We start from the raw sequence: 25,939 nt of genomic DNA, 5'->3' as shown, positions 1-25,939 counted from the left end.
TATCCTATGCTTTCCAAGTAAGATATTACATATATTTTGCAATAACCAAATGCTGCCTTTACCGCTTTCCCAGCTTGCTTTTGATTAAAGCTTAATTTTCTCTGAACCCTGTTTCTATCAAATTGCTATTCATCAACAGCAGTGCTGGGCTGTAGCCATAAATTGCATTTATATAATTGGAATCAGATTTGTAGTTTAATCTGACATGCCCAGTCTGTAATTGAGGAGAGTACTAATCATATGCTGGCAATTAAATAGTTTTTTGGATCTTACTGTCCACAAGAACCAGAATTGCTAATGTCCACATCTTCCAAGGAGATTTGATATATTGCTTCCTACTTTCTAGAATATTGTTTCCCTCCCCAAAAACAAGGCCAAGTGCTTATTTCGGGAGTCAAAAGAAAATAAGACACTGTCTTATTCTCGGGGAAACACAGTATTAGAGTTACAACTATTGAAAGCAATTAAAATACTTGCATTTACTGAAGCTTCACTCAACTGCCTTGACAAGTGATTACTAAAACTGACCATACTTTAAAAGGTAATTTATTGGTACAAAACTATCAATTTTACAGAATTATTTACAGTTATAAGCAACTCACAAATTGTCTCTGCATAATCTTCAGTTTATGTAGGTTCAAACGCAAACCTTTTATCTTTGCAATGTTTGCTCTGGAAGATGGGCTTTACATTGTTTTAGACCCAGAAAGTCTATTAAAGAAGAAATATTTCTGTAAAAGTTACTGTGATCTGATCCAGCGCTATAATATTAAAAAGTGCCTTGCCTTGACATACATTTCATACTTTCTATTGTATCAGGAATATTGAAAATTATAGAAATTGAGCCAGTAATAAGTATTGTGTAAAACATGTACTGGGAATGGAACGTTTTGGGGTTTACTTGGAACATCAGAAACAATTCCTGTTCCAAAAGAGCTACTTCTCAAAATTTAGCAGACCATAACCAGAAAGTTGGATCAGTGTAATCTGAAGAAAGTTGTCATATGCCAGGCCTTCCAAAAGCAGTTGTGTTGGCCCATCTCTATATCACTCCACTTGAATTGATTCAGAGCTGTTGTTAGTACTTGGAACTGCCTGTATCGATGTAATTTAGAACAACTTACAACAAAAAAACTGGGTATTAAATATTGCAATAAATATGAGCTTTGCCTTCAAAATTATCTTTCACATTACTTTTAGAGCGAGATAGATTTTTATCAGTGATGGGTTAACATGTTTAATCTGACCCCTGTTCTTGTTTACTTTTGAAGATGCAATGGAAACTTCCAACATCCACATCTCTCAGTCACGGATCAATGCAAAAATTTTCAAGAACATGTTACCTTTGCAATGAAAAATATTTAAATCCAGTTGGATGTTCCCCCTTAACACCAATAACACTTAGATTTATATACCAGTTCACAGTGCTTTACATCCCTCTCTAAGTGGTTTACAAAGACAGCCAATTGCCCCCAACAACTGGGTCCTCATTTTACCCACCTCGGAAGATTGGAAGGGAGAGTCAACCTTGAGTCGATGCGAATTGAACTGCCAAACTGCTGGCAGTCAGCAGAAGTAGCCTGCAGGACTGCATTCTAACCCACAGCTCTTAAAGGCAGGATCCAATCAGAAATTAATATAAACAAGAAAACAGTATTTCTTCCAAAGTTTCTCTAAAACAGAATAATTTCCCCAAAGGCTAATTTGGGCATATCCTAAGAGTAATGGAATAATGTGTAATTGCTTGTTTGTGAGTTGATACTGCTATCAAGACACTTGTGTAAAGCAAACAACAGTCTAGGTTTTGTGTGCTTGTGTGTGTTTATGGGGTAATGACTGGGCAAAGAGATACAATATTATAGTACTTCTAACTCATACTAGTGCAATTCATTGAACTCTGCTAGAATCCTGGCATAGCAGTAAATTCAAGACCACCTAGTTCCACAGATTTGCAAAGGCCACAAACGAGATTCAAACACAATTTTATTTTTCATGTGATTAACCTGTACGTGGATGTGAATTTCTGGAATAAATCTGAACACAGAGACATATTTAAGAGCAGTAAATGCAACTATGTTTCAGTGTAAAATAAGGGCGGAACTCATATACTTTCAAACTTACTGAATATTAAAAATGTCCTGTCTCAAATGATTTAGGTCAACTTCTTTTTAGCCTGTTACGTTGACGCTATCAGGCAAAAATTGGTTTTCCACTAGTATGCATGGAAGAAAGAACTGTGTCTACTTCCTAATGTGTGCTGCTCAAAGGAAGCTAGAAATATTCATTTCAAACGCCACAGTTAATATACTTCCTTTAAAAAGGAAAGAAATTGTGATGTGTTGTGCTTTAAAATAATAAAATATTCAAGGATCAGTATGCCATTGTTGATTTTGTTGGTCATAGTAGAGAAGTCAAACAAATTGGCTGTATCACTGCTGTTTTTTTTAAAAAGGCAGTAATATGTTCTGGTGATCCAAGTTGATGTGATGGACAGCTGCCTTTACTTCAGTGTTCTTTTTTAAAGATTATTAAGAGAGACATGATCTTTCATACTATTTCCACTTATTTTTTTAAAGCCTGGTATTTTAAGGGAACGGTCCCAGGTTTTTGGTCCCATCCAGAAGAATTTGGTGAATGGAAATTTCTTGCCAATTCTACTGTTCCTCAGCTGACTAATCAAATATTCCATATTTCTATAACAAAGAGAAAAGTTCAGTAATACCAGAAGTTTGAGCTTACATATCACATGGCTAAGAGGCAATATTTCTCCTGTACTGTTCATCTGCTTGAGAACAAGGGCATGCAATTAAATTCATAATTAAATATTGCAGGGTCTGTCTTTCATGGTTAAAAACTGATATTGCAAAAGCAGCTGAAAAAGCTACATCACAATACTACACTGCTCATCCTATTCACAGGCAACTAATTTAACCAAACCAGGCACTGGGATTTTAACCTAGCTTTCCCCTCCTCAATTTTAACTTAATTCAGTCCCACATAAAACAAGGTTGTTTTTTTGCATCAGAAAACAGCCGTGGGGGTAATGTTGATTAAATATTATTTGCTTTGCAAAGTATAGGATGCTTTTCTGTCCATCGACAACTGAACCAAACTTCTTGATATAAGCAGACTTTACATGCTGCAATACACATGGAGTTTCATTAGTATATAACACCTAGCCCTTTTCAAGTCTCTTGTTTGTTCACCAAAGATGTGTTTCTCTAATCTCTGCAATAATTTGACTGGCTCGTTGCAGGGCCTGGGGAAAAAAAAGAAATCATATACCAATTAGGGCAAAGGGCATCAATGCAGAAGTGCTTCTTCTCAGGAAATAATTTACAACTCTTAGAACACGCTGAATGATTCTGCTCAATAATAGTACCCTGTTTCCTCCAAAATAAGACCCAACTGGAAAATAAGCCCTAGCATGATTTTTCAGGATGCTCATAATATAAGCCCTACCCCCCAAAATAAGACCCAGTTAAGATTGTCAACCAGACAGATGCATTTAGTACTATATTTCCTGGAAAAAAAGACCTAACCAGAAAATAAGCCCTAATTTGTCTTTTGGAGCAAAAATTAATATAAGACCCAGTCTTATTTTCAGGGAAACACTGTACTACCATTTTTTTTTAAGGAAAAGGAGTATATTAAACATTGTTAAATGATGGAAAGGCTTGAGCGCAAAGAATTGTGGTTCAGGTTTTTCCTGTGATGTTACTGTATCTTTACTGACACCTCTAGAAAGAAGGAAAGATATTGAACAGGGGGGAAGGAGAGAGACAGAGATGCTGGCTCTCAAAACTATTTTAGGTAGATTTGCCCTCTAGTATAGACTTTGCCCTCCATTATATATTCAAATTCTCAATTGGGTTATTTAGGTTACTTCAAAGAAGCTAATGCTAGAGGAGAGTTGATTTGTTTAATAAAAACTCAAGTAATTTGATCTCCATAAGCATTACGGTTCATAAATGCATTTAACAGTAATTAAAGGTAAAGGTAAAGGTTCCCCTTGCACATATGTGCTAGTCGTTCCCGACTCTACGGGGTGGTGCTCATCTCCATTTCAAAGCCAAAGAGCCAGCGCTGTCCAAAGACGTCTCAGTTATCATGTGGCTGGCATGACTAAACGCCGAAGGTGCATGGGATGATATTACCTTCCCACCAAAGTGGTCCCTATTTTTCTATTTGCATTTTTACATGCTTTCAAACTGGTAGGTTGGCAGAAGCTGGGACAAGTAACGGGAGCTCACTCAGTTATGTGGCACTAGGGATTCGAACCGCCAAACTGTCGATCTGATCGACAAGCTCAGTGTCTTAGCCACTGAGCCATCATGTCCCTTCTAGCAGTAATTACTTTGCTATTATTGTCCTAATAACTTGTTATATCATGCTTATTTCAAAGTAAAAGTAAATAATAGAAATATAAATTACAAGAGCTAGGGAGATACATACATCCTGCATTGCAGAATATTTACAGGAAAAATTACAATCATAACTGAATCCACAATTTTGGTCATAAGTGATGATTGCATAAGCAGATCAGATGACCATCCACAATTTTATGGCTTTTGTGACACATTATGCAAACCCATTGTTCACCATAGGGCGGGGTTTATTGCCAGAAACTAGAAGTAAATGCCAGTTTCCTGCAAAAATATCATAAATTATAGTCATATGATACTGGCAAACACTGGTAAATTTGGACTGGCTCCTAAATGCCCAAAATGCAATTATGTAAGGGGTAGGGTGGGGTGAGAGCAGATGTTGGAACTTTGAATCTAGGTCTTTAGTAGCTTTTTCGGGATCCATTGTAACTTTTAACAGTCGTAAGTCAAGGATTTCCTATAATAATTTTCATGGAGGTTCCTTTAGACCTGAAAATTATTCCAAGCGTTCTCCCAGGGTAAAAAAGGTTGGGAAAGCATGTTTTAAACATTGGGCCAGGATTACAAAACTACTTTTCCCCTTTTCTAAAGTACTAAAGAATTTGTTTCTTTGCTCCCCCTTGTATCTAGAATGTATGTAGAACAAAGCAAAATGTACGTATACGGATTTATGATGTTTCAGTTTTAAACCTTCAGCAAGAAGTTTGTGTACCTGTAACATGTCAGCTGCCTCCTTCCTGCGCTGAGCCATGTCCTCTGATTCAGTTAAAAGATCATCCAGTAATAAAGCTTTGTACAGCTGTCCAACTAGCTCACTCTGAAGAGTATCTTTCACGTGGTTCACCAGAAAATGCATCACTGCTTTTGGCACACTGAAAGCAAACAGCAACAGTTCAAGAATACTACTGTACCTTTCTGAAGATAAATTGCTTTAAGCTTAGGGAAAAAAGAGGGAAATCTCTCTTTAAACAGTTACATGTGTTTCTGTGGCCCAAGAAGCAACCAAAACACAAGAAAAGTCAGAGATGTCATCTGCAGTATGGGCATTACAGTTTTGTGATCACACGATCAAAATTCTGGTACTTGGCAACTTGCCCACAATTATGATCTCGAAGTTTGCTTCAACTCCCCCACCACCACCTGCTTATCTCTCTGCATTTCGGCCCTTTTGGCTGCCCTGTGCTCCATCACCTGTGGTCCCATCTGATCTTCTCCATGATAAGGTGTGTCATCATCAGGTTAGTAGCTATCTTACCAGGTGTCAGGCCTGCAGCCAACTTTTCTTTTGGATCTTTGGCCTGCCACACTTTCTATTATTCTACTATGCATTTTCTATTGTGGGAAAATGGGAGTTGGGATTGTATGGAGTTAGATGGTATGTAAGTGCTCTCAAAATGTGAGAAAGGGCAGAAGGGTCATGCACACATGCGCAGGAAGCGTGGCACATTGTATTATGGATGTGGGCACATACACACCTGCTGTGGCGCATGCACACATGACTTCAGCATGCAAGGAGAAAAAAATGATAGCCATCACTGATCTATGTGATCATAGATGCAAACTTCAACTGTCACAATGTAAGATTCTTGGGGTTTTAATATAACTTACCTGTCTTGAATGTTCTTCCTCACAATTAGGAAATAGGATTTGATGAGACGTTCTATCACTTCACAATCTCTTTGTTCCCGGGCTGAAAGCCTGCGTGCCACAGGAACAGGCTAGAAGGGGAGTAACAGGAAAACAAAAATCACAAATACATTACATGTAATAGATGAAACAACATTGGTAAACAAATGCTAACAAATGTTTTAATAGGATACTGCTATTTATTTTTATTATTGTTCTTCGTTGCAAAGTCAGCCAGATGTTCAGACTGGATTTGGTCTTTTTGTCTCTAGCAATAGCACTTAGACTTATATACCGCTTCATAGTCTTTTTACAGTCCTCGCTTAGCAGTTTACAGAGTCAGCCTATTGCCCCCCAACAATCTGGGTCCTCATTTTATTCACCTCAGAAGGATGGAAGGCTGAGCCAACCTTGAGCCTGGTGAGATTTGAACTGCTGAACTGCAGCTAGCAGTCAGCTGAAGTAGCCTGCAGTACTGCACTCTAACCACTGTGCCCCCTTGGCTCACCTATTGAATCCTTTCCAAGCATCTGTATAGGCAGATGGTATGACAAACATCATTGCAGGATGTCAGCTGTTCCAAGTAAAGCTACCTTTTGCAATTGACTGATGGGGAATTTGTCAAATCATATATTTTTTTGTGTGACAAATTAGTATAATTGGTTCATAAAATTGCCAAATCATAAAGAGTCAATTTACGGCTTTAATCTGAGAAATAGTTCAAACGGATGAGTTCTCTTCATTGTAATAGAATGCTTGTGATCAATAACTTATTCTTCTGTAGCTTTGCTCAGTCAGGCTCCTCTAGGCACTTACCACATCTAGCAAGTTTACAGCATGGCTTTTTTGAGGGCTGGCGGGTAGAACCGTTACTGGTTTGGATTTTTCCTCTGCTAATATCTCTTCCGCCCTGGGTGTTTTCAGCATTCCTCTCCAATTGCCAGTTCCAGATTCTGGGATTGTTTCTCCGGCAGCAAGGGATGCCTAATTCGAGGAAAGATATAATATGCAAACTCAATTTCTTATTTACGGGACAAGTGCTTATCTGAACATTTCCTCCAATTGTGTTCAATGTATTCAATTTTATTATTCCATCACTAAGAATATAAGGCATATAGTCTTCCCACTACCCCTATTATTTTATCTTTTTAACTCTCTTGAAGGGTAAATGTAACAGAGGTGTGCTTTACTTATTTATTTTATGGGACTTATATGGCTTTTATCTCAAATAATGATTCTAGGCAGCCGACAGCATCCATTAAAAAATAAGTAAAAGCAACAGTAACACACACACACACACACACCAGTTGAAGTCCCATCCTAGGGTAATGTTTTGGGGAAAAGCCAGGTCCTCTGGAAGTGTATAGTATCACCAAAGAACACGCAAGAGGTGAAGCCTCAGATCCTTGAAAATGTTCAATTAGCTTTTAGTCCAACATTCCCTAACATGCAAATCTGTAAACCTCTAACCTCCCTAACATGCAAATCTGGAAACTACAATCTTCAAAGTCCACAGAATTCCTTTTAATTTACATCAACAATTTACTGTCAGGCTGAATGAAAATGCATGAAAATTTTAGCCTAAATCATTGAATAAGCTTAGCACAGTTAATTTCTCCAGAACAGTTACAAAAGAAAAGTCTTATCTCCATTAACTTTGGTTCACCATTCAAATGTATATTGTCTCTGATAAGTTAGAAAGTATGATTTAACTTGAACATGCACATACACAGATTTACACATACATGATTAACTTGACTTTAAGTGCAGGGTGTACACTTTTAGCAATCCCACGGTTTAATTCTGAAAACTCATTTCCATTCTTTGTTCTAAGTGTTAAACATCTGATATCTAATTGATAAAACATCAACTTAAAAAAAATCTCCTACTCTTAATTTTTCATTAACTGCATAGATTTATAAGAATTTCTCAATCACTGCCTTTGAATTTATTATCTTTTCAACAGATTATGGTAGATAACCATCTCTTTTTAACTATCTGTTCAGGTGTCTTATAAATCCTCCTAGTGTTTTTTACTGAATTAGTCTTAAATTCATAAAAGGTATGTTTGTGTTCTTTAAAAGTTAAGAGCATTGACTGTTACAATTGGATGCCCTAATTCTCTACCCTATATATTCTTATAAATTGTCAATATTTATAACAATATGATTCTTCAATCGCTGATAAAGATGAACTGTTGTCTTAGGCATTAAAAAAAAACTAAGATGAACTGATGCTTCTGATGCATTAGGTTCAAACAGAAAAACTAATGTTTTAACTGAATAAATTGCCACTTAGTATTTTTAGGCAACTCTTATTCAGAATTTCTTTAAAAACTATAATTAGCAATAATACATATTATTAATATTATTATATTATTACAATACATGTTATTAACTCCTTTTTGGTCCAATTGTTCTTTTACAGATTTTACTTCTCATTTTTAAATAAGATTTATCCCAGAGAGTCAGCTTCTCATGACAAGAATCAAAATTAAATCTCTTTCCCAATAATATCCAAATGTAACTTGATTTATGACCGTTTTTCTCCCTTAGGACCATTGCAACATCCCCATGATCACATGATCAAAATTCAGGCACTTGACAATAGGCATGTGTTTATGACAGTTGCAGTGTCCTGGGGTCATGGGATCACCATGTGGAACCTTCCCAGCCAGCTTCCAAGGAGCAGAAGTCAATGGGGGGAAACCAGATTTGCTTAAGGACCACGTGATTCACTTAATGACTGCAGTAATTTGCTTAACAAATGAGATAAACACATCCTAAAATGGGACAAAACTCAGTTAGCAACTGCCTTGCTTAGCAATGGATGTTTTGGACTCAATTATTGTTGTAGGTCAAGGGTTACCCATATGGCCATCAAAACGTCATACTGAGGTAAACACTGAGGTAAAAAGATAAAGATTCTTGAGTCAGAATCCACTTCTGGAGGCCTAGAGACATTCATGTAATTTTCTTGACATCATTGTGGAAATGGTTTAATATTCCAGGCTTCCTGTTTTGTTTTTTAACTTCCTAATTTACTCTATTTTTCAGAGTATAATTTCCCCCCAAAAAAGAGGGTAAAAATCTGGGTGTGTCTTATACACTGAATACAGCATTTCTGGCCTCCTGAAACCACGTTCCCAAAGTGCTCCTGGGGGCTGGGGAGGGCAAAAACGAGCAAAAAAACGGGCCATTTTTTGCTCATTTTTGCTCCCCTCAGCCCTTAGGAGCACTCTACAAGCCTCCTAAAGGCTATGCGTGCTCTTTTTTGGGGGGTAAAAAACAGGCTGCTTTTTTGCTCGTTTTTACACACACACCCAGCCCCCAGGAGCACTTTGCAGGCCTCTCAAACTCTCTGTATACCCTGTTTTTCACAAAAAATGAGGCATGCAGAGGGTTTGGCAGGTCTGGAGAGTGCAAAAACTTTTTTAATTGACCTCTTCAAAACCTTGGTGCGTCTCATACTCCAGTGCGTCTTATACTCTGAAAAATATGATATTACGATATGGTAGTATTGTCCCGTGCTCCTTCCGCGTTTAGTCATGCCAGTCTGAAACTCCATGTTTTTTTAATAACCGCCTAACAAAATATACTACTTCCTAGATCCAAACCTACTGTATCTTTCATGAAACAAAGCCACTATACCCACTAAACAATCAGAGCTGCCTAGAACCCAAGATGAAACTTTTTACCCCTAAGACCATTCAATAAACTAACACCTGAAGACACACAATCAACCTGAACAATGAATTCTGAACCATCACATCAGCTGTTTTTGAGAGCCATGCTCAATTGACCAAGGTACAGCACAAAATAACTAAGCATGCAATGCTTAGAAGAAAGAGAGACAGACCTTGCCATCAACCTCAGCAGAACCAGCAGCAGAAGTGTCCTGGGAAGATGGTGCCATAGCACCAGGAGCCTTAATGGACTAAAAAAAGGCAAGAAGGGCAGAGAAGGATATCAGTATTGCTTGACAATACCTCGTGCGTTATGTTTAATCAGGCTCTTTTTTCCCCTTACTTGCTGAATATCTGAAATAAGAGGTACACTAAATAGCAATTTGGACTGCCTTTTTAAAAAAAAGCAAGCTGCGCCACCTTGGCACTTATAAAAAACTTCCTGTCAATTTTATGAAGAATATCACACACACACACTCACCTTGTCCCGTAATCCAAGAGAAGACATCTCTCTAGCTAACCTGTTCCGCCTTTGTTCCTTTAAGAAAAAAAAAAAAGTGGGATTAGAAATTAGCTGTCAAACAGCAATTGAATCCTGATTCTTAAGGCACCAGGATAGAAACCGGGAAACTCGAAGTTCTAGTCCTGCCTTAAACACGAAGCCAGATGATTGGCCTTACAGCAGTCATTTCCTTCCAGCTCTAGGAGGACGACATTGGCTAACCATTCTGAAAACTTCGCCAAGAAAACTGCAGGGACTAGCCCTGGTACCATGTTTCCCCGAAAATAAGACAGGGTCTTCTTTTCTTTTTGCCCCCAAAATAAGCCCTTGGCCTTATTTTCAAGTAGGTCTTATTATTTTTGAGGAGCATGGTCAACTCATAGTTGCTGCTGTGTTGCAATATTTTCGGGAGGGCTTATTTTCAGGGGAGGGTTTATTTTAGCACATGTGCTCAAAAGCCCGATTGGACTTATTATCCGGAGAGGTCTTATTTTGAGGGAAACAGGGTAGTCTCCAGAAGTCTATACTGACTCAAAGGCACACACACTTATCTAAACCTGATTTCTGCAAACTCAGTAAGAGTTAAATATGTTAATTTGCAAGCACAATAGTAATTAGGCTTATATATCACCTGATGGTGCTTTATAGCACTCTCTGAACTGTTTATAATGTCAGCATATTGCCCCCAGCAATCTGGGTCCTCATTTTACCAATCTTAGAAGCAATAGCACTTAGACTTATATACTGCTTCACAGTGCTTTTACAGCCCTCTCTAAGCAATTTTACAGAGTCAGCCTATTGCCCCCAATAATTTGGGTCCTCATTTTACCCACCTTCGAAGGATGGAAGGCTGAGTCAACCTTGAGCCTGGTGAGATCTGCCAAATTGCAGGCTGCCAGCAGTCAGCAGAAGTATCCTGCAGTACTGCATTCTAACCACTGCGCCACCTCGGCTCTTATAGGAGGCTTGTAGAAGGATGGAAGGCTGAGTCAACCTTGAACTGGTTAGGATCTAAATCATGGTTGTCGGCAGAGTTACTCTGCAATACTTCATTCTAACTAGTTAAAGATGAGTGCTGCAGCAGCAGCTTTTCCTAAGGAAAGGAATTCTTGCAGCCTGTGCTACTTCCAAAAATTGGAGGGACAGATGTCTCTGTCATACAGGAAAGTTGATAATTTATGTTTGAGCTAACATTGCCAATCAGGCAAACAAAGGATCCATCCTCAGCAGTTGATATGAAAGACAAGTAAGTTTAATAATGTATCATAAACATTTGAGAAGATGAGATTTTCTCCTTTACCTCTATATTATTGTTTATTAGCCCACAAGCATCTGCAAAATCTGGATGCTTGGTGTTGATATAAGCCAACTCAATGGCTACTAAGTTGTGAACCTGGAAGAAAATGAAAGAGGAAAAAAAATCAAAACTTTAATTCTAATGAAAAACAGCAAAATTCAACTGGCATTGAACACTGCATCGAGAGCAAAAATATTTTTTTCTAGCAAATTTTTCATATTAGTTTTTTGTAAGCTGCTTTTCTTTGTTTCAAAGTGATTTTTTAGCTCCCACAATTTATGCCATGTGTATCATGTTTCAATACTTTGCAGGCTTTAATGTAGATACTTTTTAAAAATAAAATGGAGTGTCAAATTCTTATGAATATTTGATTCAGAATTAAGCTGTACATCTATCCCATGTACTGAATATAATGGAGTTCTTTACCATATAAGGATATAACAAACTAAAACCTAAGTCCTATGAAGGAAGCTTATTGTATGTACTTCTATCAGAAATTGTAGAAGTCACTTCCAAAACTGCTATTTAATCACCAAAATATTTTTAGCAACAAACCCCACAGTGATTATCTTATAATATTTGTCTCATGTTTTCATGTAAACCAAAGTGTCACAAAACAAGAATCTCCACCCTGATTACCATTTCATTTGTAATTGGTAGCCTTCGGCGCAAAAGACTGGTCACAACCTCAACAATGGCATCATGGAGTTTAGGAAATCTCAGCAATTCCTGAATACAAGCAAAACAGCACAGGATTTCATTTGCTACAATCAAAAACAGAATGGTCAAAATGAATGAACTAGAACATTTAGTCTCCAGAAGAAGCTGGTCTTCATAAATGATATAATATCCGTAAATCAGCAGAAACCACTGAGTGCATCCAGGACATCTACATCCTTTGGTTATGGACTTCATTTCAACAGCAAATCTAAAGGAGTTTTTTGCTTGAGTTCCAATTAGAGGAATCCATCCCTGTATACTGGTGTCAATTGCTGTTCTCTAGTAGCAGTAGGAATAGCACTATACTGCTTTACAGCCCCCTCTAAGCTGTTTACAAAGTCAGCCTATTGCCCCCAACAATCTGGGTTCTCATTTTACCCACCTTGGAAGGATGGGAGGCTGAGTCAACTTTAAGCCTGGTGAGATTCGAACTGCCAAATTGCAGTCAGCCAGCAGTCAGCCGAAGTAGCCTGCAGTACTGCACTCTAACCACTGCACCACCATGGCTCATTATCTCAACAGAGTGGAACATAGAAGTATGACTCCCGAAATGCCCATCCTCTTACCCCTATAAAGTAAAGTGGCTCCACTCTTACTTGATGCACTCTTCATGCTTCCTTAAGCACATATTTAAGATAACGAGCCTTTTCCCGTTGTGATGTTTGGACCAGTGATGGCTAACCTTTTCCAGACTGAGTACCCACAGTGCATGACTAAACCCCCAAAATGCAATGAGTGTGCGCGCATGCATGCCCTGCCCCCGCGCATGCACAGCAGGGGCCCAACAACCAGCTGGCTGGCTGGAGGCACGCGTATGCACGATGGAGCTGAACTAGGGCGATGGCTCGCGTGCCCACAGAAAGGGGGCTGAATGCCACCTGTGGCACTTATGCCATAGGTTCGCATCACGGTTTTGGACTATACTCTCTTGACTTTCAGCCAATGTTATCAACAACCAATGGCTGGCCATTATGGGATTTGTCCAGAATCATCTGGGGCGCTACACTGTATAAGAGATGGTGAAGCAAAGCATTTACTTGCATGTCTATACTAAAAAGAACCCCCCCTGCATCCAACTATGCACACAGCCCACTAGAAGAATCTATTATTATTCCAACACCTGTTTGTTTATATATATTTTTCCTTAATGAGAAGAGTTCTCCTTTATCTCCAAGGAGATATTTTCCAGCCTGCCCACATCGTGTCAAGCTCTGCCAGCAACAACGTCTACCCACCAGCTGCTTCTTTTACCTGGGTGCTGAAATTGCTACAGTGTTGAATAATCCGCTGCATTTCCTCATGAACGAGTTCCACACATCGCAAGCTGGGCTCTTCCAAGCGTTTGATTTGCCTCTTTACTAACAATTCAAATGAAACTTCAGGTATAAACAAAGCAGGCCGGGGACCCTGTTCAAAAGGAAAGCAATTAGTTTTTTTTATTATTATTATTATTATCACAAAAACCCCATACTGTTATCACCATACTGAATAGGCCAATGAAACATTGAGCAGGTCATTCTATTATTAACACCACCACCCCGACCACAAAGTATCTGTTTTAACCAGAAAGAGGATAGTTATAAAAGGATAATACCTACAGTAGCATTTCTAATGGCAGTCAAGATGTCAATGGTGTTAAGGCCACCTAATGGGTCCACAGACTCTAAGGTGCGCCCGAAGGTTTCATGAAAAATGTAGCAAATTCTAGCCCCGCCACACCTAAAAGATGGGGAAAGGAACAGGAAACAAGTAAGCCAAACTGTGTTATAGGTACAGGGAGTCCTCAACTTACAACAGTTCATTTAATGACCATTCAAAGCTATTAACGGCACTGAAAAAAGTGACATGATCGTTTTTCACACTTATGACTGTTGCAGCATCCCCATGGTCATATGATCAAAATTCATGGCAACCCGTTCATATTTATGGCGGTCGCAGTGTTCCGGGGGGGGGGGGGAGTCAGGTGATCACTTTTTGCGACCTTCTGACAAGCAAAGTCAATGGGAAAGCCAGATTCACTTAGAAACCGTGTTATTAACTTAACAAATGCAATGATTTACTTAACCACCATGGCAAGAAAAGTTATAAAATGGGGCAAAATCACTTAACAAATGTTTCACTCAGCAAACATAAATTTTGGACTTAGTTGTGTCGTAACTCGGACGCCTTTCATATAAAGTTTTTTAAACTTTGTCAGAGTTTGTGCAGCACATCCAACCAGCACACAAGTAAATGAACTTCAGCAGGCTCAATTACATAAGAAAGTTCTTTATATACAATACCATACAGCAGAAGTCAGCATACAAAATCAGGTACACAGAAGCAATATTCATAGAAGCAAGTCATTACACAGTAGAGAGATACAGAGGCCATATATTGTATAGAAGCTGCAAAGTTACAGAGGCCAAACTAACTCTTATATACAGTTCAGCAAGTCTAAGCCAGCCACGCCCAGACTCCAAACTGTCTCTTATGGCCCCATACAAACAAATACTATGTTTCAGTTTCCAAACAGTCCCCATTGGCTGACCTGTTACCATGTCTATCCAAAGAATCCCATTGGCTGACCTGTTACCATGTCTATCCAAATAGTCCCCATTGGCTGACCTGTTGCCATGTCTATTCCAGTCTATGAACATTCATACTCTGGAAAATTTACTAACCAGGTAAGGACCCACTTACCAACGATAATTGGGACCGGGAACGCTGTTGTGCAGCGATACAGTTGTAATGTCGTATAACTGTACCAACTGTGCCGACAACAATTCCAGCACTCTCAGTTGCCATTGTTAGATCTATTCTGTGAAGTCACAGCGCCCCAGGCCACCTGACTGCCATCTGCAAGCTCTTGATGGCTTCCTCATGGACTTTGCCTCTCAAAAGCTGGCAGTAAAGATTGCAAATGGCGATTATGTGACCATCGGACGCTGAGACAGCCACAACTACGAGGACCAGTAGTACAGGCAATCCTCAACTTATGCACATAACAGAGTTTCCATCGTATCATGATGATTGTAAGTCACGACCAACCTGTTTCTACATTTTTTTCTGGGGATCATTAAGCTAATATGGCTTAAATGCAAATACTTTTTCTGAGGATCACCACATTTTTCTCACGGCCCACTGGTTGGTAACCACTGATCTAGAAGAGGTGTGTCAAACCCGCTTGCACTGCGGGCCATATCGTGACATATCACAATGTTTTTTGCCTTTGCGGAGCCAGGGTGGGTGTGGCCTGCGTGGGCCACATGACCCATGGGACACCAGTTTGACAGGCCTGATCTAGAAAGGCTATCATCTATAGCAAAATCTGTAACAGTTGCTTACAGTTCTGAAGTCTCTATGTATTTTGCTGTCCCTTCAATGGTGTTGCAATATTCAGTGGCAAATTTGGTAATAAGCTGCAATAATGTGGCACTCTTATCATCTACTGGTTCTCCATAACTGTTGAGCAGAGACTGGTACTGGGCAGCTAAAACATTGATTCTGGTTTTCAGTTCAGGTAAGCAATCTCTAATGTGATGCATGAGTAACCTAAAAGCAAAGTTTGGAGAGTAGGAAAGAAACTGTTAGAAAGATGATTTAAGCAATCTATTCAAGTTTCCATTTCAGATTCTGGCTATTAAACAAATGAAGTTCGAGGAGCCTAAATGCCAGCAGTTTTTGGTTGAAAAATATATACACTAACTGAGATGTTTGAACGAAAAACCTATGAATTTATAGTAGGCTAAAGTATTTCACTGAGATGTTCCAGACCATTCCTCAAACACTTTGATTTTAATACGCGACATACAATTTGAAAAATTTAACAGTATTCAGCTATGTAAGTTACATTATTGATTAGTTTTACTTATTTAAAATATTTTTAAATCTCCAGGCAGGATATTTAAATGCAATAAAATATGATAAAAATAGATACTGTAATAACAAAATTCACAATATAATAGAGATCAAAAGGCTGCCAGTGTGAATACTACTCTTTAAAACAATTCAAAGACAGTCCATATTTTCTTTCTAGGAAAAGGCTATTTCAAATAATGGGTGCTGAGATTATCAAGTGAGTATTTACAGGATGTGCTACAGCTAGGAGAGTCTGAGGATCTACTGAGAGGCAAAAAACAATGAAACATAGCACAATTGTGCAGAAGTAATGCTCGTAACCAGATGTGGATGTGCAAAATAAGGAGGAATCAAATTAAAACTGGCAATTTGTTCACCTCACAAAGCTAATCCCATATATCAAACCAACCCATAATAAATGCCAGATTTTCAAGTGTTCCTGCATATATGAGAATCAAAACTGGGAAAAAAAATCTGCGCTCAAAACATTATTTTACTTCTGGACATGACTAATAAAAACTCTTCAAGGTTTTCCCAGAACATTGCATTTCTAGAATTGACCCTTTGTGCATCCCTTATTATTACTCATCAGCAAAAGGGGAAAAAAAATCTCTAATAGGGGTCCGATGGGGGAATATCACTCTGGAGTTGGTTGATTGACTAATAGGAGCCATGATGGCATAGTGCTTAGAATACAGTATTGCAGGCTAACTCACAGCTCACTGCCAGGAATTTGATCCTAACCGGTTCAAATTTGACTCGGCCTTCCATCCTTTCGAGGTTGGTAAAATGTGGACCCAGATTGTTGGGGGCAATATTCTGACTCTGTAAACTACTTAGAAAGGGCTGTAAAAGCACTGTGAAGTGGTATGTAAGTAAGTGCTATTGCTACCGTTTCCCTGAAAATAAGACCTCCCCAGATAATAAGCCCAATGAGACTTTTGAGCGCATGCGCTAAAATAAGCCCTCCCCCCAAAATAAGCCCTCCCTGAAAATATTGCAACACAGCAGTAGCCATGAGATGATCACACTCGCTGCCTCCTGCACCTCAAAAATAATAAGACCTCCCCGAAAATAAATCCAAGCACTTATTTCAGGGGTCAAAAGAAAATAAAACCCTGTCTTATTTTCGGGGGAACACGGAACACCCCCTGTACATTCTCCTCGCTTTCTCCCAATCTTTAATTATAACTTGTATTTTGTTGCAATTTTAATGGGATTTTACACATTTGTACATATATTTATGGTTTCATTTTAATGTTATAAACTGCCCAGAGTTACTTGTGGTGAAATGGGAGAGCAAACAAATTTAATAAATAAAAAATAAGATAATAATAATAATAATAATAATAATAATAATAATAATAATGAAAAAAAATCAAGTTGCAACTTAAGATGAGAGCAACTCCCTGTACCTGTTCAGTGTTCTAGCTAAATACTTTGTCCCGTTGCGATTGGCTAAAGAGGGATACTTCTTCTGGAGAAAACCATATTCATCCCGAATTGAATCAGCCACACTCTTCTTAGTGTTGATATCCAGCTGACTCCTGCAGGTTAATGAGATTTTAAGTACTTATTGTGAATACTGTAATAAAAGACTTCACATCTTATTCATCACCAATGGGAATTGACCATTGCAGCATATGATCTAGATGTTATATTCTTTTCCTGTTGATGGCCCATCAACAGAATTTTATATTTTGGGATTTATTTTGGATTTTTTGCTTTCCATAAAAAAGTGCAGCCACAATACCACTTCTACTGCTCTGCCTATATGATTGTCTGACAAGACACAGCATAGCAAGTGATGGCGAATCTTTTTGTCGTCACCTGCTAAAAGTATGTGCATGTGACAGTGTGTGTGTGTCCACACCCATAATGCAATGCGTGCAACACCACCCCCCCGCACATATTCATGCGACACACACATACACCGTTTTGAGTCTAGCAGGCCTACCTGCAGCCTCCTGGGACAAAAAACTGGGCCATGAGGGGGGAGTGCAGCACCCCAGTGCTTTCCCCCCCCTCTGCACATGCGCGCGTGATTGTGCATTTCCTGCATGCGCCCTGCCCCTCATTCATGCACGACAGAGACCTGCAAATCAGCTGGTCAGCAGGAGACAAGTGTGCATGCGCGGTGGAGCTGAACTGGGGCGATGGAGCCCGGAGAGGGCTCTGCGTGCCGCCTTTGGCACATGTGCCATAGGTTCGCCATCACAGATATATAGGATCTGCAATGATGTCAAATCCTAGCTGTTCTTTCATTCATCTTATCTGCTGTCACAATTTCCCATGTCTTTTCGTTAGGCCAGACATAGGAACACACTATAGATAACAGAAGCGAACGGAGTTTCCTAGCACTAAAGCATTGCTGACGAACTTTGACTCCATCCCTCCCGGTGAATCACCATTTGGATTCTCCAGGAAGGCCAAGTTGCCTCCTAGCCCGTTAAATGTTGCCCATCTCTTTTTTGTATCAGAGACAAAGAAACAGGCACTTCTAGCGATAAAAAGTGTGGGGGACAGGAAAAGCATGCCTTGTGTGCAGGGCAAGGACATGTGTGTGGCCAGTTTCTTCAAGTTTGGAAGGAGTGGCTGGTCTTTGCTATTTATTGTTATTTCTATTTTGGGACCCATCCTATATGTCTGTCAAGATTCTTAGTCATCCAGGTCATGGTTGTCCCAAAGGTGCTTTTTCAAGAGGCAACTGCCTGGGCTTTCTTTGTTTTTCCTTGAAAGACATTTTGCTTCTCATCCAAAAACTGCAGAAAAGAAATATCTCCTAACCCCTAGTTTACACAATATGAGAATTTGAGAATTTTAAGTTACCCACTAACTGCAATAGTTTTACTGAGCCCTTATGGCAAAATGTGGGGGAGGAATGTCTGGGATGTGTGGGAATAGAAATAATTCTTTGGGAATCAAACTCTCATGCCACTCCACACTCACCTGTTGACCACACCAATGATGCCAAGCTTCACAGGTATTACTCTTCCCATAAGTACATCCATGGCATCTGTGCCAGCATCCATGAGATCCAGCTTTGTGATCACAGCAAGGGTACGCCGCCCTATCAGAGCGGCAGGAAAACTGTCATTTACATTAAGCTGGTCATGTATTTAACTTTTCAAGCCTAGGAAATATCTACCCAAAGTAAAAACAAAACAAAAAGGAAAGGGAAAAAAAAATAGGTGAAAAGGTGCAAAGTTGCCCATTAAACAAGGCCACGCAGAAGGGAAAATCACTATTTAAAGATTGAGCCGTTCTCTGATTTAATGCAAATTGAGAAGCTACTCTTAGCTGCCTCACGCATAGTGCTAAGTCATAGTTTTTCTGACTTATAGTTTCTTGTAATCCATCTGATGTACTCACTGCTGAATCGCTACCAATTGTTCTGCCAATAGGAATTGCCAAGGAAACTAGGAAACCTGAATGCATTTGAACTGGGACCTTTTTTTGTCTTGATACTAGCTCAGTCTTGGGGATGTACATTGTGTATAAACTGTTTATCTTTATTAAACTAAGATATACTGTAATTCCTTTGTGTTACCATGAACAATATAAACAAAACATTATCTCTCTCAAAGAAGTTTCAATAAAAAAGCTAATGATGATGATTTGCAGCAAGTTTATATAGAGCAAAGCATCGAAATGAAATCTCTGTTGTTTTGCAGTAGACTAAAACAAAACCGAAAAATAACCAGAACATGGAAGCAGAAATAAATCTAAACATTAAGAAATTAACAACAGCACACATTTGCAAAGCAAAACACCTCAGCACCTGAGACAATTGTTCTAGGTTTTATAAACAAGGATTCACAAAGTGTAACAAGCTTCGGAGCTAAGCATTCCTCCTAGTCTGTTATTTATTCTATTCTGCTCCTAGATACCATTCAGCATGTCAAACCTGGCTTGCATTAAGTGAGGGCTCAGAACTGGTGAACTCTAACCCGATACTATAGTTACTGTCAATAAAGTTAATAAAACAAGCAGGGAGCCATGGGAAAGAGTATTCTGCCTTCCTCACTTAATGTACAATTCTGTAGTAAGCCTGGAACAGTAACTGAATGGTTCCACCACAAATGCGCGCACAACAAAAGCGCGCCTGACTAAACCGTGGTGTCTAAAGTGTGGTGACAAAACCGCGCGACGAATGAGTGACGAATGAGCCCAAAAGCGCGCCGACAAAAGCGCACCGACAGAAGCGCGCTGTAACCCTAAACCTAACCCTAAACCTAACCCTAAACCTAACCCTAAACCTAAGCATAAACCTAAGCATAAATCTTACCTTAAATTAAATCGTGCTTCTGTCGGCGCGCTGTTGTTGGCGCGCTTTTGACATCGCGGTTTTAGCGCCGCGGTGTTGTCGGCACGCTTATGACGTTCGCTCTTTTGTCGGGTCACGTAACTGAATGCCTTCCCAGCTGCTCTTGGTAATTTATGCGACTTAGCCCTGCATATTGTCTGAAACCCTCCAATCAGATGATTCATTGACTCATTCCAATGGAGCATATGAATTTTCCAAGAAGAGATGTTATGACAAGGTGACATCAAATGGGCTTTAAAATATTGTTTCCTGGAGATAGACAGACTATCTGGAATACACGTTTTATACTTACCATCTGGATCTACCTCCCGGGCTATTTTCAGTGCCTCAGAGGTGGCCATGTCTGTGTTGGCAGCAGTGACTGCCAGAATAATTGAATTGGGGTTACTAATGAAGCGAATGATTAGTTCTCGGATCTGAAGTTCAATATCTTTTGGCTGATCACCTACGGGTACCTAGGAGGTGAAAAAAATAAATAAACCAACTTGAGTAGGAAGAATCCCTATGGATCTTTTTTCTTTAAAGTCACATAAGAAGCTCAAAGTGATATGAATCAGAGGTGATGACTGTGGAAGAGATGCACAAAAACTATTTGTAACCAATTGACACACTTTCTACAATTTGTAATGGAGGATGATTTTGTTTGTTCTTTATTCAAAAAATAAAATAATGGGGAAAAAAGAAACTCAAAGTGTTTGTTTAAACTCCCCAAGTCCTGAACTAGTATAGCTGCAATGATAAAAGTTACACTTCAAGGAATGTGGAGGATGCCCATTGGGGAAATGAATGCAAGATAACTATTTGAAGAGATCTGTGCTGCAGGGTTAGAAGAAAAGGCTTCATAGAAAAATGTTTCTCGGCAATTTTAAGATGTGGGCCAGCATGCAGATGAGGAATTCTGGGAGCTGAGATCTACACATTTTAAAGTTGCTGAGGTTAAAAAATACCGCCTCAGAAGATAGTGCAAAGTGATGATGTGGACACAGCTAGGACCACTGGTGGGTTGCAAGCGGCATGCCCCGGTACGGGCATACTAGAGCCTGCCCAGAGCACCAGGTACCTTTCTGGTATGGTGCTCTGGAGGCCCACCCGCTTGCCCAAGCTCCTTCCCTGTCCTTTAAAGCCTTCGGCACTTCCGCGCACGTTCATGGCACGTACAGAGCCTGTGTGACACTCCGCCGAGCAGCTGGAGCATCACAAAGGCTTGCGGAGGTGTCGCTGGCAGGTACAACGTATGCACTTGCCGCGTGCATTTGCACGTGCACGCAAACATGTGGACGCCACCGGGCCAGTTCCAACCGTACCGGTTGGAATGGGATCCAGAACCCACCACTGGCTAGGACCCGGGTAATAATCATTTTGAAAATAGGTGCAATACAGTATAATTTGCTATCTTGTAATTTTGCAAACCCCAAAGTTCAGTTAATATATTCTTACCTTTGTCATTCCTGGCAAATCTACAAGGGTCAGGTTGACAACATTAGGTGAAAAAATCTTTAGGTGAATCGGTTCAGGACTGATTCCCTACGAAACAACGGAAAAAAGAAGCCAAGAATAATTTCTAAATATTGGGTTTTAATGGTAAAGCAGCCTCTCCCACCCTAATGGATAACCCCCCGGATGTACTGGGATCACAATGGCTGAAAATTGTGAAAACTGCCCTTCCAAGGCATCTGAACAGTAGGACCAGATAAGGTCATTTTTACTGAGCAAACTCCCATTTATTTCAGTTTGCACTTCTGGACCTCAGCTGTTCATAAAAAGTAGCACAAAAGTTTATAGACTCTGAGTAGATTATTAATATTCCAAATAGATGTTCTTTTTTCCTAAACTTAGCTCATATGACATTTTCCTTTAAATGTGAAGGACAAAAATGCCCCTTTTTTAAGTGCTAAGAGGAAAAATGATGCAAACTTTGCACTGTCAAGGCTAAGCTGCCCGGGATGACATCCCAAGGAACAATCTTAGATTTTATGAGCATCATAATCAGTGGCACATTCGGTTTCTGGACAAAGAAAGCTTGAACACAGATATCAAGATTCACCTTGTGCGATTATTTGATCAATGGGAGCTTCCGGTTCATGCATTGAAACGATCCTTGTTTACAAAATATAATAACTGCAAGTGCCTACCTTATTATTTCCTGAAATCCTTTCAGTTTCATTTTCTATTTCTTGTCTAATTTCATCAAAATCTGTGTAGAACTGAAACAATAATGAAAAAGGAAAGGAGCTGAAAATCTTTTGCAAGTGACTCCATTCTTGTCAGCCTATTTATCTAGATACTAATACGCCATTTAACTCATAATAACTATTTAACACGTTAAAAATATACCCAATGAAAATAAAGAAAGCCATAACCCAGGGATTAATACATTGACACACAGAATGACAGGGTCAGCACCACTTAAATTTCCAGGTGATCATGTTCCAGGGGCAGAGATGGGTTTCGGATCCCGGTGCAACCAGTAAGGTGCAACGGGGCCCGGCGGCCACCACATGAGGACACGCAGTGCGCGCATGCACCCTTATTTCCTGTGAAGGTCCGCGACGCTCCAGCTGCTCAGCAGAGCGTCGTGCAGGTGCCGTGTGCTCCGTGCATGTGCACATAAGAGCTCAAATACAGGTAAGAACGGTGCCTTCCAGAGCACCGTACTGGAACAGTACCCAGTGCTCCCAGCAGGCATCGGTACGTCCATACCGGGGCGTACCGCCTGCAACCCACCACTGTCCAGGGGGCAAGTATTGTTCCAGGAGGCGTGCCACCTGGGTACCATTGAGTACTATTGGAACATGCCCACTTCTGTTTTATCTTTCTGGACAGAAACAATGGGAAAACATGGTGTCTGTGATAATGAGGTTCTATGCCATCAAAGCTTTATAAGTGACAACCAGCACTGGAAGCTGACGGTAACCAGTGAATTCATGAGAGGCAAAACTGCCCACTCCGAAGGGACCTTGGTGCTCTCTGAGCTTGCTTGTTTTCTTGGAACCTGGAACTCTTGTTTGTTTTTGCAAATTGCCCATTTTCCCTGAATATAGACAGAAATTGGGAAAACATAGGAAATATTTGAAGAAGCCAGCTTAGCTGGTCGGTAAGGAAAGCACTGACCGCCAGGCTAATTATTCAACTAACTAGGGTTAAAACAGCTGTGGCTTAGGTATAAATTGTGTTCCGGACAGAATCAGAAACCACAGTGTGAAGCAAGTTTGCATGTGAAGCAAGCAATCACATTTGCACTGAGCATCACACTGAGAATCGGTCTCTTGCACACATACATGGCTAGTATGAAAACCCCAGAGCTTTCAAGGAACTGAATTTTCACCCTCGATGCTTAAAAAGCTGCTTCGGAACATTGTTCTGAGCACTCTATCTTCTTTTGCATCATGCCCTTGAATGCTTATGGATGACTGTAGAGAAATCAAAATGACAGCTTTCAGCCATCTTATACAACAGGTGCCGGCCATCCTTTTTGTTACGAAGAAGATTATGAAGAGCAAAGCCTACCTTGTTTTTGGTGTGTAAAAATTTTCCCCATTCATCAGCATCAATCCCTGCGAAGAGATCATCATGGCATGAGAAAAGAGGTGGGCAACACAAACAAAAGTTGTCCATCTATACATATAGTTTCTTGAGCTATGCTCTTTCAGCTATCCAAAGTGAAACTAAAAACAAGCAACATTAGTCAATTATAAGCCCCCCAAAAAATTTTTTTTAGCATTTCCAAATAATATGAACTCTGCTGAGAATTGGTAATATCATAAATGCCTAAGAACCCTGATCCTGGCAAATAACTGCTTCTTCTATATGGATGTTTTTGGTCAGTCTTTGAAGCAGCTACAGAGCAGGAAAGTACACCTGTGGGTGCATTTTTTTTCATATCATTAATGGACTTAAAGAGACGGCTGATAAAAGTCATATAACTAATACTGACTAGGGAAAATCTTGTTGCTTAATATGTAACTTGGTCATAAACAACTACAACTGAAATGGGGCCATTCTACAAGCAGTCATACAAGAGACTGATTCTGTTATTCTGTTTATCTATACAGGATCTGATGCCGTTCCCTTGTTTTATGTGTCAAGAAGAATGTTAGCATAAACTTTCCAGGGGAGAAAAGGTACAATGAAGGGACTAACATTAAAAGGGTAACTATAAAAATATTAGGAGATGTCTAAGACAGCCAATACCTCTGTCAAGGAATGTCATACCTCCCAACACATTTTAATTCTATGCCCAGTTTTATCCTTATGCTATATTGTCCATAACTGGGATAACAGTTCCTGGGATAACAGTTAAGGATATTCTCTTCACAGAATCATGAGTATCCGGATTTTACCTTATAATAATCTGTGAATGGATATCCCTTTTTCTCAAAAAAAAAAAAAAAAAAAAACCCAAAAACCTCCTCTTGTCCAAAGCAGAATCTCAACTTTTAACATTCAAAACAAATTACAATTCCACTTCTGAGATTTATAGTCCCAACTGTCCAGAGTAGTAGTAATGTTAGAAATAAAAATAATTTAAAAATATGTATATTCTATAATACCTATAAAATAATATAAACATCTGGAGGGAAACTAGTTGGAAAATACTAGCTTGGAGGCACTGGTCCTACGGTCAAAATTCATCATTCTAATTTGATGATGAATCTTGTTTAATAAGAAAAGCATGCTGAATTTGTGACTCTACTTTAAAGCAACTTTAAAGCAACTTTTAAAGAGAAAGCCAGTTTTTGAGTGGCCTGCAGATCTCTTGTGAGACCAAGCAGCTTTTCCAGAAACATTGGCAGATGCAAAACAATTTGCTTGCAGATGGTTTCTCAAATTAGCCCACTCATAGCCTATGTCACATTTCCATGACGCTAGTAGACAAGTGTTCTTTTTCCAGTACTACTTATTGCAATTATTCACCATTTACTACTTCCATGAAATGCACACTACCATAGCTTCAAGAGAAAAAGAGAGAGAAAAATTATAAACAGTTGTGTTCAAGCATTACACCACTTTCCAGAAAAAGGATAGGTTTCCAGTTAAGGTTTTAATTTGACACAAATGCAGGCAGAGAGATGGAAAGGCCCAGATTAAGGCAGCCAACCAAAACCAGAGATTTAGCAAAGCAGCCAGCGTGTGAATGTGCAAACACAGACAGCAGGCAGCAATAGAAGTGACATGGAAAGCTGGTGGCTACACTACATAAATAAGCATGCAAATTCTGTGTAGTGGGAAAAGAAGTGAATGGGAAACCTTTAAAAAGGTGCCTTGAATGTTTCCATGTTGCAGGGTCTGCAGTTAAAAAGAAACAGCATCAAAGGTTTAGTTCTACAAAGGGTTGCCTCGTCTGTCCCCGTCCCCCATTGCCCCCCCCCCTTTCAGATCACTAAGCGTTACTTCAAGTTGCGTTTTTTTTAATTAGTCCTGCAAAAATCACAGCATGCACAAAGACGTATGCGCTGACTTAAGAAACGATTAATGCGGTCAAGATTTCATCCGAAAAGCTGTAGGCACCGAGCAGCTAATCATCAAAGAGGTGAAAAGGTTTGCTGATTTTGAA

General features: G+C 39.6%; 1 protein-coding gene across 2 annotated transcripts in view; it reads right to left on the bottom strand.

The window, feature by feature from the left end:
* Nucleotides 1-1,965: 1,965 nt before the first annotated feature.
* Nucleotides 1,966-25,939, bottom strand: part of DNM1L (dynamin 1 like) — a 41,327-nt gene continuing 17,353 nt past the window's right edge. The window contains exons 3-19 of one of the 2 annotated variants that reach the window (XM_032221635.1): nucleotides 23,893-23,939; nucleotides 22,518-22,589; nucleotides 21,823-21,909; nucleotides 20,678-20,840; nucleotides 19,008-19,128; nucleotides 17,474-17,605; nucleotides 15,546-15,752; nucleotides 13,817-13,937; nucleotides 13,470-13,625; nucleotides 12,138-12,227; nucleotides 11,502-11,594; nucleotides 10,181-10,237; nucleotides 9,873-9,950; nucleotides 6,831-6,998; nucleotides 5,997-6,106; nucleotides 5,101-5,260; nucleotides 1,966-3,259 (exon numbers count right to left, since the gene is read on the bottom strand). In XM_032221635.1, the coding sequence (XP_032077526.1) occupies nucleotides 3,203-3,259; nucleotides 5,101-5,260; nucleotides 5,997-6,106; nucleotides 6,831-6,998; nucleotides 9,873-9,950; nucleotides 10,181-10,237; nucleotides 11,502-11,594; nucleotides 12,138-12,227; nucleotides 13,470-13,625; nucleotides 13,817-13,937; nucleotides 15,546-15,752; nucleotides 17,474-17,605; nucleotides 19,008-19,128; nucleotides 20,678-20,840; nucleotides 21,823-21,909; nucleotides 22,518-22,589; nucleotides 23,893-23,939 (1,919 nt within the window). In that variant the 3' untranslated portion in view covers nucleotides 1,966-3,202. The remainder of the gene's footprint in view (nucleotides 3,260-5,100; nucleotides 5,261-5,996; nucleotides 6,107-6,830; nucleotides 6,999-9,872; nucleotides 9,951-10,180; nucleotides 10,238-11,501; nucleotides 11,595-12,137; nucleotides 12,228-13,469; nucleotides 13,626-13,816; nucleotides 13,938-15,545; nucleotides 15,753-17,473; nucleotides 17,606-19,007; nucleotides 19,129-20,677; nucleotides 20,841-21,822; nucleotides 21,910-22,517; nucleotides 22,590-23,892; nucleotides 23,940-25,939) is intronic. The other variant, XM_032221636.1, reaches the window with a different exon arrangement.

This window comes from Thamnophis elegans, chromosome 7 (assembly GCF_009769535.1).
Source record: "Thamnophis elegans isolate rThaEle1 chromosome 7, rThaEle1.pri, whole genome shotgun sequence".
NCBI classification, from domain to species: domain Eukaryota; kingdom Metazoa; phylum Chordata; class Lepidosauria; order Squamata; family Colubridae; genus Thamnophis; species Thamnophis elegans.
This window is presented reverse-complemented; position numbering and strand designations above follow the sequence as displayed.